Below are 17,389 nucleotides of genomic sequence, written 5' to 3' on the forward strand. Positions count from 1 at the left end.
GTAAATACATGTTTATATTTTGTTACTCTTTACAAAATAAAATGTGCCTGGTGATCCCTGGGTAATCCCCAATAATTATTTGATGGGGCCTTTAGAGCCTAATGCCCAACAGCTCTTTGAAGTGAGTAGAGAAGGGTTTGTGTGTTTCTCTGAAAGGGCAGGATAGCTATGAGGAAATATTCTGATGAAGTGAAGTACATAGGCCCCTGAGTGCAGAGTTCCGTTCCCAACTACCACTTCCCCTCCTGAAACAGAATTTCAGAAAATAAGCACTTAATTGAAAAATGGTAAATGTTAATTTAAAGTCTGTGTTAATGATCCACATTTAATAAACTGCTGCTCCTGTACTCACATCCTTTGTCATATAATAGTGTGTTGTCTAGATAGCAGGCATAGTAATCAAGACCTAATGAGATAAAGGAAAAAGGGAATTTAATGTATGATTCAAAAACACAGGATAAGAAGTAAGCAATTGCCTAGATTTTCTCTCAGTGGCTTATTTTTCACAACCGTACAACAACCTTTTCATTCTCATCAGTAATTGCCTCAGAAAAGCATTTTCAAACACTGGAAAAAGCCCCTTTGGTGCTGTTCTCTCCTAGGTCTGTAAAATTTCTTCATTTTATTGATGGACAATACTAATCTGACTGGGTTGACTATGTGATCCCTTTGTTAAAACTAATTGTATCATCTACCTGAGACTAATACCCTACCTCTAAAATATATTGACCTATATTCTTTTACAGTTTGTGAAACTGTAGCTCAGTTATGTGTATGCTGAGATTTACATTGATTCCCTTTTAGAGATTTAGAGATATTTCAAAATATAACAAATAAAATTTGAGTCCTTATACACATATATTAATTTAACATTAGAGTGCTTTAAATGTCTACAAGAGGGAACTATATTTAAATTAGTGTGTCTATGTTACAATACATGTAAAAAGGAACACATGAAAACAATATACAGTTTTCTTTCAGGGTCTTTGAAAGGAAAAATATTTTCCTTCAAATTGCAAAAAGAAACAGGCTTTTCCAGCTAACAAAAAGTTTTCATGATACCTTAACTGTTTCACATGTATCCCGAACAAGCATGTAGTTCAATGATACAGACTTTCTTATTTACCTCAGTTCTACCTTGCACTTGATCTTCCTCTCCCCCATTTCTTTTCTTTCCTGGGAGGGAGTGAACTTAGGCATAGTTGAATTGATTTGTGAAAAAAAAAAAAATCTACATGGCTTTCATCCCTTGAGCAACTTGGAAAATTCAACAACAACAACAAAAAATAATACCTGAATAACTCAGTTCCTTAATTTCAAATTTGATTTCTATCAAAATTTATGATTGAGAAATTTTAAAGATTTTCACCATCCTGAGAGTAAAAATTGTTTAAAGTATAGTAATAATTAATATTTACAACATTGCATTTATAGCATTGCTTCTTTTACAGCTGTATCTTAATATGTGGTGTGTGCCTCAAAAGATAATTCTTCATGGCTTACTTAGAGTTTATATCTACCACACAGAGTGCCCTCTAGAGTTTTTAGGGATTAGCTCTATTTTTTTTTAAATATTTCAATTACCAAAGCTGTTTTTGTTGTTGTTGTTTTTTAAGGAGTAACCAGGACTCAATGACAGTGCTTATGCTATGTTAATGTTGCAGGGATGTATGTATAGAGAGAGAAGAAAACATTCCTTATTTAGCTTATCACATTACACCTTTTTCTTTCAAAGGCCTCAAAATAGCTTTTAGTTAAATTTTCTAAAATAATCAAGCCATACACAAATGTGCTGTCACTGAACCAGAACTGTGTCTAAAGTTGTGAGTAAATCTGAAGAAGCATGTACAGAAATCCTATGAGGAATAGTACCAGTAATGATCTCGTTAATGAGCAATAGAACCCCTCTTCTGAGACCACTATTTCTTACCAGATCTGCAGCAAAATCGAATGACAATCTTCCCTCTTTCCATTTCACTTCATCACTAATTATGTTCGACTTGAGATGTCTGTGATTTGAGATGTCTAAATAATGAACCAGTAAACTTTCCTTTGTCTAGGAATCGTTGTTTTATAAAATTTTAAATTGACTTTCCTTACATTTCAGAAATAAATGAGATCATGAAATTTATTTTCTTTCTTTCAGCCTGGCTTATTTCACTTAGATAACATCCCCCAGGTTGATCCGTGTTGCAGCAAATAGCAGGGCAAGAAAGGTCAAATATAATAAAAGAGTGGGTTTTTACATGGTGAGGGAAGAATGGAGAGATGTAATTCAGAGGACACAAAGTTACATTGTGTGTGATGAATAAGGAAAAAGATCTAATAAACAGCATGAAACCATAGTTAATGATAGTGTATTGTGTATTCAGGATTTTCAATAAGTGATGATAGCAGCTGTTGCCTGGGGGAATGGGAAACTGTGAGATGATAAATATGTTAATTTGTTTCATTGTAGCAATCTTTTTTTCTATATACATATATATTGTGTTATATTCCACAGGTATATACAATAATATTTTGTTTAAAATGTATGGTAGAAATAATAAGGTTAAACTGAATTTATTTTATACAAAACATTTTATTGAAATTCTCCTGAAGTTTCCTTGGCTATCATATACTTGAATTCTCACAAACAATTTCTTTATCCAAATAATCTCCATGAAATTGCGGTATAAGAAAATAGACACAGAGATAAACACTGCTACTCTATTTTTAAGGCACCTGGGTGAGGCTAATATAAAATAAAGAGACAAAAGGGTCATGTATGTAGACACACCTAGCGCCTTGAAGCAGACACTTGCCATAGCTCACAGAGAGATTTTTTAGACTAGTTTCATCTCTCAGTATTATATTCTTTTCTATTTTAAAATATTGAATATGATCAGGAAAAATACATGACTATTGGTGAAAATGTTTAGAATTACTATGGAAATGGAAATAATGTTTCTCCTTAGAAAAATCACCCCTTATAAACAAGTGCAAGGGGATATTTTTGTGTTATCTCTTTGCATATGTACGCGGATGTGCAAAAGTGAGCACATTTGTACAAGTATTGAAATAATCCTGCATTTTTATACAATTAGAAATCTTCATTTATAATTTTATATCATTTATTGAGAAAGTATCTGTTGATTTTATCTTATTATAATGAACAAATTAAGTATGGTAGCCAAGGCCTGAAAATCCATCCTTTATGATGTAGAGACAGAAAAATTATTGAAACTTTAAGATTAATCTTGTCTATACAGTGAGTTCTTTGCCAGCCAGGACTATGTTGCAAGAACTTATCCACCAAAAAAAAGAAAGAAAGAAAGAAAGAAAGAAAGAAAGAAAGAAAGAAAGAAAGAAAGAAAGAAAGAAAGAAAGAAAGGAAGGAAGGAAGGAAGGAAAAGAAGGAAGGAAGGAAGGAAGGAAGGAAGGAAGGAAGGAAGGAAGGAAAGAAAAGAAAAGAAAAGAAAAGAAAAGAAAAGAAAAGAAAGGAAAAGAAAGGAAACAAAAAGAAAAAATAAACAATATTATAGAAAAAGGGTAACCAAACCAAATTTAAAAACTTAAAAATAAAAGTAAAAATCACTTAAAACTATTTATAATTCTATCCAGGGATAACAATGGAAACACTCGGGCACAAATAGTGACATTCTTTTTATTTCCTTAAAAACTTATGTATTTCTGTTACAAATAAAATATTATGTGTACCTATGTCATAGATTTTATCTTTCAGGATTTTTTTTTCATTTGCAAATAGTTCATTATATTTATTTTCAGTAGCTTCATACTAAGTGACTTCCTTATTATCCATTGTTGAAGATATAAAGTTCTTCCATCTTTTCTGTTATAATTATCACATTATTAATCATACTTGTATTTCCACAGATCCACATAAGTAAAATATATATGACTAAATAAGATATGAATAAAATTCACAATGAAGCACACTTGTGATTTACAACTTTGTATGTCTTTGGCAAAAGAGACATTATTTAACTATTCTTTTAAAATATAGTAAAGTTCTGAGATACAAGATATGAACTCTTTACTTTTTTTTTCTTATAGAGGAGTCAAATGAAGTTATTCCAAATGAGACCAGGGCACATAAGGATGAAGAGCACCAGACAGTATCCGCAGATAATGTGGTATGTACAGTTTAAAATTCTTTCCTCATTACAGAATGGATTTCAATGACACCATGCCAGTTTATGACAACATCTGTATTGTCATAATAAAGTCTTGCTTTACTCTCTAAACCAAAAGAAAACTTTTTCCTATGAATTTAATGTATCTTTCAGTGCTCAATAAGTAATTTTAAAGAGTTCTTTTTTAACTTTAGGATATTTACAGATATAAAAACCTAATACTTATTTCAAAGATGACTTTTTTATATAACAAGTTCCTTTCTTCAACACACTAAGCAGGGTGCAGATTTCATTGGACAGATGGCAGAAGGGAAATGGAGTTTAGCTGGAGAGCATGAAGGAAACTTTTGTTAGTACTAGTGCTTGCATCCAAGGGTTTCTCTGCTTAAAAGATACCTATCTATATGATATTTGGGCCCTTCTTTTTTTTTTTCTGGTCAAACTGGGCTCTGTTAATCGCTTTCAAAATCACAACAAAGAAGGAAAAACAGTGTTATAAGAACTTTAATAGCAGCAGGGACAGGCTGTATGAGTTTGTAAAAATATAAGTGTATAGTGCTGTTCCTTTAACAGCTGTTTCAGCATAATTTGTTTAAATTTTGGCCCAATAACATGATATATTAATTAAGAGTATTAAACAAAGTCAAACACAAGAGAAATTCCATCATATTTCCATTTTTGCTTTTTTTTTTTTTTTCAATGCAGTTTATTCAGGAACATTGATCAATCCTCGGACCCCGGGGAAAGCCAGCCCACAGCTTAAATAGCCTCTGGGTAGCCAACCCAGGCGTGCCACGGGGGCAATGCAGATAGGTCCACATACATGGAAGCAAGCCAGATCCTCGGCCTTAGCCAAATGTGGAGTTGTTCATGACAGAGAGCACTCACCATCGGGAAGGTGGAAGGTGGAAACCAGCTCCATCTTTAAGGCATAGCATTCCGCAGCTCTCTACAGTTCCCCCTTTTTGTTTTAGACGCATCAGGCAAGAGTAGAGGTCTGATCTCTGATATTAGAAATAAATTGGGACTTCCATTTTTGCTTTTGATCCAATGTTCTATGCATGATTTTCATTAAAACAGACCTTATAACATATAACAGACTTTTCTGTTCCAAAGCAGCTGTGATGTCACAATTTACTCTAGCTTCTACGACAAATTTTATTTCTTTGAGACTACGATCCTGAACATCGCATAAAAATGGAACACATAAAATGTGTGGGCTCATTTTTGTTAAATACCAACAATATTGAACATTGTTTTCTATATATATATAAAATAGAGTTCAGGATTGCATGTCATTGATTTTTTTCTTTTTTTAATTTTTAATTTTTTATATTAATTACAGTTTATTCACTTTGTGTTCTGGCTGTAGCCCCCTCCCTCATTCACTCCCAATCCCACCCTCCCTTTCCCTTCTCCTCCCATGCCCCTCTCCAAGTCCAGTGATAGGGGAGGTCCTCCTTCCCTTCTATATGACCCTAGTTTATCAGTTCTCATCAAGACTGGCTGCATTGTCCTCCTCTGTGGCCTGGCAAGGCTGCTCCTCACTCAAGGGGAGGTGGTCAAAGATCCAACCACAGAGTTCATGTCAGAGACAGTCCCTGCTCCCTTTACTAGGAAGTCCATTTGGAGACCAAGCTGCCAAGGACTACCTCTGTGAAGAGGTTCTAAGTTATCACCATGAATGGTCCTTGGTTGGAGTATCAGTCTCAGAAAAGATCCCTGTGCTCAGATATTTTGGTACTTTTGCTCCTGTCTTCTCCAGGTCTTACTAACTGCCCCTTCTTTCATAAGATTCCCTGCACTCTGCCCAAGGTTTGGTTATGCATTCCAGCATCTGCTTTTGTAAAGTCTTTCAGAGGCCCTTTGTGGTAGGATTTTTTTTTAGTCCCAGTTCAAGATCATGTTTGATTCTTCTAAACACTAAATTCAACAGGCATATTGAAAACTTAGATTTGATTTTGAGGCAGTCATTTTTAAGAAAGTGGTAAATAATCATTGTTTTCTACAATGAAAGCAATGATTTCCACTATTTTAATATTTTAAATCTCACCAAATATCTCCTTCTGCTTGAGATTTGAATAATAGTATATAAATGTAAACAATTATTTACAATTAAAATATCTTTTCCCCTAAAGATATGTTCATTTTCAGCCTGAATTTCTCTGCATTGAATCTCCCCAGCAAAAAACAGCTGAAAATACTGAATGAAGTCATGGCGTGATATGACTCATAGTCACTTAAGCACCTAATTTTCAAGAACAATTGATTTTCAGAGACAAAACTTCAAACTTTCAAAGGTTGATCTGTTTTGCCTGTAACATTTGAGTGCCCCAATTATTCATGGATGACAAATCAGAGACATATAAGACTATTTATATGCACAATCTATACAATGGTCATCAGTGCCTTCTTTTCTTAAATGCCTAGCTCTGTTTTCCAAGAATCAATCCAAATGGTTAGAAAAAAAAAATCTAAGAACCTTAGAACAGGAAGTATGATGTGATTAATACTTAAATTTATAGTGAGTATAATAGAAAACAATACATTAGGCTCTTCTCCATGCAGTGGGAGAAGGCAGTTTCACTGCAGCTCTCTTTATGCCTCAGAGTGCAGGTCAGAAACATTATGATGGTGTTATATGTTCAGAGGCAATATAGCAAGTACAATCATTCAACGTTTGTTTGTGACTTTCAATATATACAAGAAATACCGAGTAGAAAGTCTGATTTCATATCTGCCTACAACATGCTGCTATTAATGTGCTTGTTCTTAAAAGACTGTCTAGTGACTAAATCTGGCTTAGCTTCCTCCTTTTTAAAACTTTCTTTTGGGTTGGCGATGTTTAAATGTACGGTTTTTTCCACCATGACTACATTTGCTTTTTACATGCAAAGGAATAAACTGAATTGATTTTTTGGTGTTTTTTTTTTTTTTAACTTTCTTTTTGAAAAAAAAGTGCTTTCTGATTAAAGAATTTGCTTTACTGTCTTTATTGTAGTTTATTGGTCATTCTTTTCATCAGCACTGAGCTGTATTGCTTATCATTTGAGAAATATTCAAGTTAGTATCTACTGTGCAGAAGATACTGCACATGCTTTGCTGTGACTTAATTCTGAAGCTAAGGGAGCATCTCTCTGCCTCTGTCCTCTCTTTGCTGTGTTTGTTGCTGTCTTGTGAAGAAAACAAATCACCATGCAATTTTCATCATTATATCATAGATGTCTGCTTCCAATTTTCTAGCTAATAGAGCACATTAAATATGTGAATTTTTAGACATTGTGTTTTCCTTTGGGATGCATGCCATATGTTAACATTTTTCATTAGCAGAAGAGTCTTGTCTAGACAGAAAAGGAGCCCTGTTGTGTGTGTGTGTGTGTGTGTGTGATTAAAATATACTACCCTTACTAAAAACTAGTTCCTTATCACTGGAGGGAAGTATCACCAATAAAATCACCAATTAGAGATATAAGTGTTGACACAGATGCTGTGTTTAACTCTAGCGAGCCAATTTTCAAAGTTTAGTCCAAATAACCAAGATCACTCTATCACCATACTAAATATTGAGTAGGTATGTTGTATACCTTGTATATATTGATCTGGTATTTGTGAAAGTTTCTCTGCTTATGTTACAGAAAATAGAAATTATAGAAGAAGAAAGTGACATGATTAGCAATTCAGAGGCAGAACAAGTGAATTCTCTCCTGGACTACAAGGTAAAGATAATTTCAAGTTTTTAATAACTAAGGGAAGTTATTGAGAGAAAAAGATTTATAGTGCTTGTTATTTTTTCCAGCTGATAGACTGGACCTCTGTACTGATTTTTCTTGGGCATGTTGAAAATTAGTGAAAATGTTGGGCACTTTATTATTTCCGGCTTACTTGGATGTTATGGTTTTAAAGTATTTACTGTCTCAAAATTAGCTTTGATGATAGTCAGCAAGTGAGAACAACAGATAGTGTCAGTTAGTGTGGAATTTATGGTAAAGACAGTGTTTTCTTAATGCTGGTATTGTAGCTAGAGGTTTGGACATGGAATTCCAGCTATGTGTGGGAATGAGGCCAGAACATCACTTTAGCCCAAGAATTTGAAATCAGGCTGGGCAACATTAAGAGATCTTGCCTTAAACAAAATAAACACAACAGTAACATAGAAGGGAAAAGTAATAAAAGGGAGAGTTTCTTTTCCAGTGTCCATTGACAATTTTATATTGGATTGCGATTTTTATCCAAGACTATACCTGATACCGGTTTTATGAAAATTTTAAACACAGTTCCCAGTGAAAATATGGGATGATTGATTTAGCTACTCTAGGTTTCTTATTATTCCATATGAATTTGAGAATTTTCTTTCAAGGTCTGTAAAGAAGTGTGTTGGTAACTTGATGGGAACCTCACTGAATCTGTATATTTATTTTGGTAATATGGCCGTTTTTACTATGTTAATCCTGCCAAGACATGAACATGGGAGATCTTTCCATCTTCTGATACTTTCTTCAATTTGTTTCTTCAGAGACTTGAAGTTTGTTTTTTTTTTTTTTTTTTTTTTTTTTTTTTCATACAAATCTTTGACTTGCTTAGTTAGAGTTACACCAAGGTACTTTATGTCCTTCATGGCTATTGTGAATGATGTTGTTTCCCTAATTTTTTTCTCAGCCTTTTTGTCTTCTGTATACAGGAGAACTATGGATTTTTTTAGTTAATTTTGTATCCAACCACTTTGCTGAAGGTGTTTATGAGCTGTAGGAGTTCTCTGTTAGAATTGCTGGGGTCATTCTTGTATACTATCATATCATCTGCAAATAGTGACACTTTGACTTCTTCCTTTCTGAATTGAATCCCCTTGATCTCATTTAATTGTCTTATTGCTCTAGCAAGGACTTCAAGAACTATGTTGAAGAGATGGAGCTCTGGGCAGCCTTGTCTTGTCCCTGATTTCAGTGGGATTTATTTAAGTTTCTCTATGCTTAGTTTGATGTTGGCTATAGGGTTGCTGTATATTGCCCTTACTATGTTTACATAAGTGCCTTGTATCCATTTGTTGGGTCTTTGTGAGGCTTAGGTGGCAAGGTGACTGTGGTTTCATAGAATGGGTTTGGTAATGTTTCCTTTGTTTCTACTTTGTGGAATAGTTTGAAGAGTATTGGTGTTATCTCTTCTCTGAAGATCTGGTAGAATTCTGTGCTGAAACCATGTGGCCCTGGGATTTTTTTGGGTGGGAGGGCTTTTGATGACAGCTTCTATTTCCTTAGGGGATATAGGACTATTTAATTTATTTACCTGATCTTGATTCAGCTTTGGTAAGTGGAATCGATCAGGAAAATTGTCCATTTCATTTAGATTTCCAAATTTTGTTGTGTATAGTCTTTTGACATGAGACCTAATGATTGTTTAGATTTCCCCAGTGTTTGTTGTTATGTCGCCCTTTTCACTTCTGGTTTTATTGATTTAGATAGTGTCTTTCTGCCTTTTAATGAGTTTAGCTAAGGGGTTGTATATCTTGTTGAATTTCTCAACAAACCAGCTCTTGGTTTCATTGATGCTTTGAATTATTTTATTTGTTTCTAATGTATTGATTTCAATTCTGAGTTTGATTATTTCCAGGCATCTACTCCTCTTGAGTGTGTCTGCTTCTTTTTTTTCTAGGGCTTTCAGGTGAGCCATTAACTTGCTTATATGAGATGTTTCTAATTTCTTCTTGAAGGTGTTTAATACTTAAAACTTTCGTCTTAGCACTGCTTTTATAGTGTCCCATAAGTTTGGGTATGTTATGCCTTCCATCCCTGATATCAAGCTGTACTATAGAGCAACAGTAATAAAAACTGCACGGTACTGACATAGAAACTGACTGGTGGATCAATGGAATTGAATAGAAGACCCAGAAATAAACCCACACACTTATAGACATCTGATTTTTTACATAGATGCCAAAACCATACAATGGAAAAAAATACAGCATCTTCAACAAATGGTGCTTATCTAACTGGACATCTACATTTAGAAAAATGCAAATACATCTGTACTTATCACCCTGAACAAAACTAAAGTCCAAGTGGATCAAAGACCTCAACATAAAACCAGACACACTAAACCTGTTAGAAGAAAATTAGCAAAGAACCTTTTACTCATTGGCACATGAGACAACTTCCTTAACAGAACACCAACGCCACAGGCTCTAATAGCAACAATCAATAAATGCGACCTCATGAAATGAAAAAGCTTTTATAAAGCAAAGGACACTGTCATCAGAACAAAATAACTACCTACAGATTGGGAAAGGTTATTCACCAACTCTATATCTGACAGAGGGCTGATATCCAGAATATATAAAGAACTCAAGAAATTAAACAGCAACAAATCAAGTGTTCCAATTAAAAATGAGTAAGAGAGCTAAATAGAGAATTCTCAATAGAGGAATGTTGAATGACAGAAACACTTAAAGAAATGTTCAACGTCCTTAGTCATCCTAGAAATGAAAATCAAAATGACCCTGAGTTTTCACCTTATACCTATCAGAATGGCTAAGATCAAGAACTCAAGTGACAACACATACTGGAGAGGATGTGGAGAAAAGGGATCACTCCTTCATTACTGGAGGGAATGTAAGCTTGTACAACCACTTTGGAAATCAATTTGTCACTTTCTCAGACAATTAGGAATAGTGCTACCTCAAGATCTAGTTATACCACTCCTAGGGGCATTTATCTAAAATGTGTTCACATATACAAGGAAATTTGTTTGACCATGTTCGTAGAAGGTTTATTCATAATAGCCAGAATCTGGAAACAATCCAGATGTCTGTAAACTGAAAAATGGATTCTGAAATTGTGATACATTTACACAATGGAATACTACTCAGCAATTATAAACAAGGAAATCATGAAATTTGCAGGCAAATGGTGGGAACTAGAAAAAATTATCTTGAGTGTGTTATCCCAGAAACAGAAAGAAACACAAGGTGTATACTTACTTATAAGTTGATATTAGACCTGTAATATAAGATTGTCATACTAAAATCTATACACCTAAACAAGCTAAGCAAGAAGGAGAACCCTGAGTAAGATGATCAATCCTCATTCAGAAAGGCAAATGATATGGCCATAGGAAGAGGGAGAAAATGGGGAACAGGACAGTAGCCTACCACAGAGGGCCTTTGAAAGACTTTACCCAGCAAGGTATCAAAGCAGATGATGAGACTCATAGGCAAACCTTGGGCACAGTGCAAGAAAACTAATGAAAGAAGGGGGATACATAAAGACCTGGAGGGGACAGGAACTCCACAGGAGAGCAATAGAACAAAAATATCTGGGCCCAGATATCTCTTCTGGGACTGATACTCCAACCAAGGACCATTCATGGAAATAACCTTGAACCCCTGCTTAGATGTAGCCCATGGCAGTTCAGTACCCAAGTGGGTACCTCAGTAATGGGAACAGAAGCTATCTCTGACATGACCTCAGTGGCTGACTCTTTGACCACCTCCCCATGAAGGGGAAGCAGCCTTGCCAGGCCACAGAGGAAGACAATGCAGCCAGTCCTGATGAGACCTGAGAGTCTAGGGTCAGATGGAAGTGGAGGAGGACCTCCCCTATCAGTGGAATGGGGAAGGGGCATGGGTGGAGAAGAAGGAGAGAGGGCAGAATTGGGAGGGAAGGAGAGAGAGGGGGCTATAGCTGGGATACAAAATGAATAAACTGTAATAAATTTAAAAAAAGAAAATATGGAATGAATATGAATAAAAGTGAGATTTTCTTAATGTCACTTATTACTAAATTAGAACGCATTCTTTTATAATGTGTCATGCATAATTTTGTTTTTACTCAATTTTAACATATACTATCAGTCTGTTTATTGATATGTTTGTTGTATAGCTAGACAAGTAGTCTTCCCATGTTATTCGGCAGCCTATCTTACTAGGAAACTTCAGACTTTCTGAAATTTTAGCACACAGTGCTTCTTTCTAAATCCAAAGTTTCTTTTTGTGGAGCATAATCAGCATTTACAACTTATGATAGTAACAAAGACCACCATTTAATTAGAAAACAGCTGTCACTTTTCTCAAGAAAATCCTTTCTCTTTTAGCATAGTATAGCTGAAATTAATGCTATTGTACACATTGTTCTCCTAATGTTCCTAATTTGTCAAGTTTTAACATAGTGAGTATTATAAACACAGGGGGAAATTGTCTTTTGACTTTTATTTGCTAAGTGGTCAAAGAGAACAATAAAATTCTGCATTTAAACTATACTTAAGGCTAGATCTGGTAGGTCACACCTGTAATCCCAGCACTCATTGGGCTGAGATAGAAGGAGTTCCGTGAATTTAAGGCCAGCCCAGGATATATAAAGTGATCTTGCCTTAAAAGTGGATACAAAATGAATAAAGTGTAATTAATAAAAGTTAAATAAAAAAATTTTTAAAAAGTGAATAAATAAATTTTCAATAAAAATAAAACATTTCAACCAGCTAAATTATAAAGTTACTGGTTTTGATTTAGAAGAGATCCTGCTAATAACTACTCCATGTTCATATAATACTTCTAAACACTGAGTTCAGGATTAAAATGACTCTGCAGACCAGGTCACTACTTGGCACAGGCTGTGGAAATTTCAGGCGAGACGACTGGCTTGTACAGCTGTTAAGTGTGCCCCACTTAGCACTCTTGAACAGGTTAAATAGGGTTGGGCTCAAAATTTAGAGGATTATTTCCCCTTTTTGGTGCCAGTACATTTGAGATGATTTGCACCAAAAGAACAGGGAAGGCAGAGCAGAAAAGTCGGCCCCAAAATCCAGTGAATGTTTACACTGAACTCCAAAGGACATTATACTAACCCAATGTTTTTAATTGTGTAAAATATTGTGGGAACAAGAGCTCCCCTAATAGGTCATTAGGGACAGTCTTTATAAAAATCTCTATAGTATTTAAACTTCTTCCCTTGAGTTCTCAATATTTGTGCACATATATAGAAAATATATATTTCTATACACATTATTTTGAAGTGCTTCTATTTACTAACTGTGAACTTTGTATCTAGATTTGCTATTGTATATTTTGAGTGTTGGTGTAGAACATTTCAGTTTAGAAATTTAATATCTTGAAGAAAATTGCTGTACTCTATTTAAATATAACACACCATTGGTTTTTTTTTAGTAGTGAAAATCATTTTTTCCATTTCTTAAGTATATTTATCAGAAGTTTCTTTCCTTTCTTTCTCTGTTTATTTCTTTCCTTTCTTTCTCTGTTTATTTCCTTCCTTCCTTCCTTCCTTCCTTCCTTCCTTCCTTCCTTCCTTCCTTCCTTCCTTCCTTCCTTCCTTCCTTCCTTCCTTTCTTTCTTTCTTTCTGACACAGGGCGTCTCCATGTAGCCTTGACTGTCCAGAACTCACTTTGTGAACCAGGCTGGCCTTGAACTCACAATGATCCACCTGCCTCTGCCTCCCTGAATCCTGGGATTACAACCATGCACCTCCATGCCCGGCTGCATAATAAGCTTCTTGAAGGCAGAAACTTACTATTTATTTTTTAATTAATTTTTTATTTTTTTATTTCTTACAGTTTATTCATGTTGTATCCTAGCTATAGCTTCCTCCCTCATTCTCTCCCAATCCAACCTTCCCTCCCTCATCTCCTCCCATGACGCTCTCCAAGTCCACTGATAGGGGAGGTCCTCTTCCCCTTCCATCTGACCTTAGCTTATCGGGTCTCATCAGAACTGGCTGCTTTGTCTTCTTCTAGGCCTGGCAAGGATGCTCCCCCCTTACTAGGAGGAGGTCAAAGAGGCAGCCACTGAGGTCATGTCATAGACAGTCCCTGTTCCCCTTACTAGGGAACCCACTTGGACTCTGAACTGCCATGGGCTACATCTGAGCAAGGGTTTTAGGTTATATCCATGAATGGTTCTTGGTTGAAGTATCAGTATCAGAAAAGACACCTATGCCCAGATATTTTGGTTCTGTTGCTCTCCTTCTGGACCTCCTGTCCTCTCCAGCTCTTACTACCTCTCCCTTCTTTCATAAGATTCCCTGCACTCCGCCCAATGAGTCTCAGAATCTGCTTCGATACTCTGCTGAGTAGAGTCTTTCAGAGGCTCTCTGTGGTAGGCTCCTATCCTGTTCCATATTTTTTCCCTCTTCCGATATCCATCCTGTTTGCCTTTCTAATGAAGACTGAGATTCTTACTCAGGGTTCTCCTTCTTGCTTAGCTTCTTAATGGTGTACAGAGTTTAATATAATTATCCTATATTACATGTCTAATATCCACTTACAAATGAGTATATACCATGTGTGTCTTTCTGTTTCTGGGATAACACACTCAGGATCCTCTTTTCTAGTTCTCACCATTTGCCTGCAAATTTCATTATTTCCTTTTTTATAATTGCTGAGTAGTATTCCATTGTGTAAATGTACCACAATTTCTGTATCCATTCCTTAGTTGAGGAAAATATGGGTTGTTTCCAAATTCTGGTTATTACAAATAAAGCTGCTGTAAACATGGTTGAGCAAATGTCCTTGTTGTATAGTTGAGCATATTTTGGATATATGCCTAGGAGTAGTATAGCTGAATCTTGAGGTAATTCCTTATTGTCTGAGGAAGTGCCAAATTGATTTCCGAAGCGGTTGTACCAGTTTACATTCCCACCAGGGATGAAAGAGTGTCCCCTTTCTCCACATCCTCTCCAGCATGTGTTGTCACTTGAGTTTTTGATCTTAGCCATTCTGATGTGTGCAAGGTGAAATCTCAGGTTTGGACAGAAACATATTTTAATCACCTATTACTTGGTTGGGGAGCTCTGCCACATAGATGTTTAGTAAGGAATTGCTGAGAAAGTAATTGAATAAATTAATGTGTCTCTGGAAGTAATTTTAATACTATTTCCCAAGGGCTTATTTATGTAAATTCAATTTGTATTAGGAGCTACAGCATTTAAAATTTTTCCCACATTGAATTCATCTAGTGTCCTTGGGATTTATAATAGCAAACTAAAAAATACTTTATAGTACATTTTATTGACATACAATTTAGATGTGATAACATTCTTGATTAAGTTTATCATTAGAAATCATATTTCTAGGAGTTCTAGCCGATCCCTAATCCTTAGAAGGCATGTTGATGAACACAATACCTGTGGCATGAGTAAGTATAGCATAAAAAGGACATCAGGCATGGTAGCCATTTATAGCCTTCCCAGAGATCCAAGTTCTGGCATATTTTCAACGTGTGCCTCACAACAATCATCTTGCAAAATCATCTTTTTTTCCTGGGAGTGTCGGGAGGATTTTAAGGGGAAACTGTGTACGCCTTATTTTATAAAACTCAGTGAGTGCAATTGTCTTACTTGTTGTTTTCACAAGTACTCCATGTACTTAGGAAAATCTCTAAAGTACACATAAATTACTGCCTGAAATCTAGGAAGTATTTAATAGGCTTTTAAAAAGCATTTCTGAGAAGAAAATGTCTGCAGTATTAAATTACCTTAAAGCTATTTATGCTTATCAAACATTTCATAAATACCAAAGAAGGGAAATATTTGCATAAAAATTAGAGATCCACATACAAAAAGAAGTTTTCATGACTTTTGAAAATATGAACTAATGTTTTAAAAATGTTTTCTGACAGTCTATGAGTACAGCTCAGAAGGACTGTGAATGCAAATAAGCCGCCATTAAATGGTGATAGATACTGCCTGTATTCACATGACTTTCTGCCTAGGGTGCTGGTACATACCTGCAATTCCAGACTTTAGGAAGTAGAGACAAAAGGATCAGAAGTTCAAGGTTACCTTTAACTGCACAGCAAGTTCAAAGGTAACCAAATTACATGAGAATGTCTCAAAGAAAATTAAAAATAAAAATAGCAATTCAAAAACCTCAACAACAAAAGCAAAACAGAGACTGGGAAAATTACTCAATTGGTATAGTGCTTGCTATACGAGCATGAAGATCTGAGTTTGGATTTCTAGCACCCATGTGAAAAGCCTAGCCTTGTGACACATACTTGTAAATCTAGCACTGAGGAGGCAGAGACAAAAGGCTAACTGAGCCTAGTTGAAACACTGGGTTTCAGGTTCAGTGAGAGACCCTGTTTCAAAACATAAGGTGGTAGGCTCCTGTCCTGTTACTTGTTTTCTCCTACTTCCAATGTCCATATTATTTGTCTTTCTAAGTGAGGTTTGATCGTCTTACCCCAGGTCCTCTTTCTTGTTTATCTTCTTTAGGTGCACAGATTTTAGTAGGTTTATCCTATTTTATAGGTCGAGTACTCACTTACAAGTGAGTATACACCTGTGTGTCTTTCTGCTCCTGGGATACGTCACTTAGGATGATCTTTTCCATATCCCACCATTTGCCTGCAAATTTCAGGATTTCCTTGTTTTTAATTGCTGAGTAGTATTCCATTATGTAAATGTACCACAATTTCTGTATCCATTCCTCTGTTGATGGATATCTGGGTTGTTTCCAGGTTCTGGTTATTACGAGTAAAGCTGCTACAAATATGGTTGAGCAAATATCCTTGCTGTGTACTTGAGCATCTTTTGGATATATGCCTAGGAGTGGCATAGCTGGATTTTGAGGAAGGGCTATTCCTAGTTGTCTGAGAAAGCACCAGATTGATTTCCAAAGTGGTTGTACAAGATTACATTCCCACCAGCAAAGGAGGAAGGTTCTCCTTTCTCCACAACCTATCGAGCATGGGTGGTCACTTGCACTTTTTATGTTAGCCATTCTGATGGGTGTAAGGTGAAATCTCACTGTCATTTTGATTTGCATCTTTCTTATGGCTAAGGACATTGAGCATCTCTTTAAGTGTTTCTCTGCCATTCTATATTCTTCTACAGAGAATTCTCTGTTTAGCTCCATACCCCATTTTTTAATTGGATTGCTTGATTTATTGCCTTTTAGCTTCTTGAGTTCTTTATATATAGAGGATATTAGCCTTCTGTCAGATATAGGGTTGGTGAAGATCCTTTCCCATTCTGTAGGCTGTTGTTTTGTTCTGACGACAGTGTGCTTTGCTTTACAGAAGCTTTTCAGTTTCATGAAGTCCCAGAAAGATTCTACCTATCAGTGTATCAAAGCAGATGCTGAGACTCATAACCAAGCCTTCGGCAGAGTGCAGGGAATCATACGAAAGAAGGGCGAGTTAGTATGACCTGGAGAGGACAGGAACTCCACAAGGACCAAATATATCAGGGCACAGGGGTCTTTTATGAGACTGTTTCTTCAACCGAGGACCATGTATGGATATAACTTA

The 17,389-nt window shown here is 35.6% G+C and overlaps 1 protein-coding gene across 2 annotated transcripts in view; it reads left to right on the top strand.

The window, feature by feature from the left end:
* The window catches only part of Hdx (highly divergent homeobox), a 170,565-nt gene that overhangs the window by 139,797 nt on the left and 13,379 nt on the right, over nucleotides 1-17,389 (top strand). For both annotated transcript variants that reach the window (XM_060374777.1, XM_060374776.1), the window contains 2 exons: nucleotides 4,057-4,136; nucleotides 7,772-7,852. In XM_060374777.1, the coding sequence (XP_060230760.1) occupies nucleotides 4,057-4,136; nucleotides 7,772-7,852 (161 nt within the window). The remainder of the gene's footprint in view (nucleotides 1-4,056; nucleotides 4,137-7,771; nucleotides 7,853-17,389) is intronic.

This window comes from Meriones unguiculatus, chromosome X, assembly GCF_030254825.1.
Source record: "Meriones unguiculatus strain TT.TT164.6M chromosome X, Bangor_MerUng_6.1, whole genome shotgun sequence".
Taxonomy (NCBI): Eukaryota; Metazoa; Chordata; class Mammalia; order Rodentia; family Muridae; genus Meriones; species Meriones unguiculatus.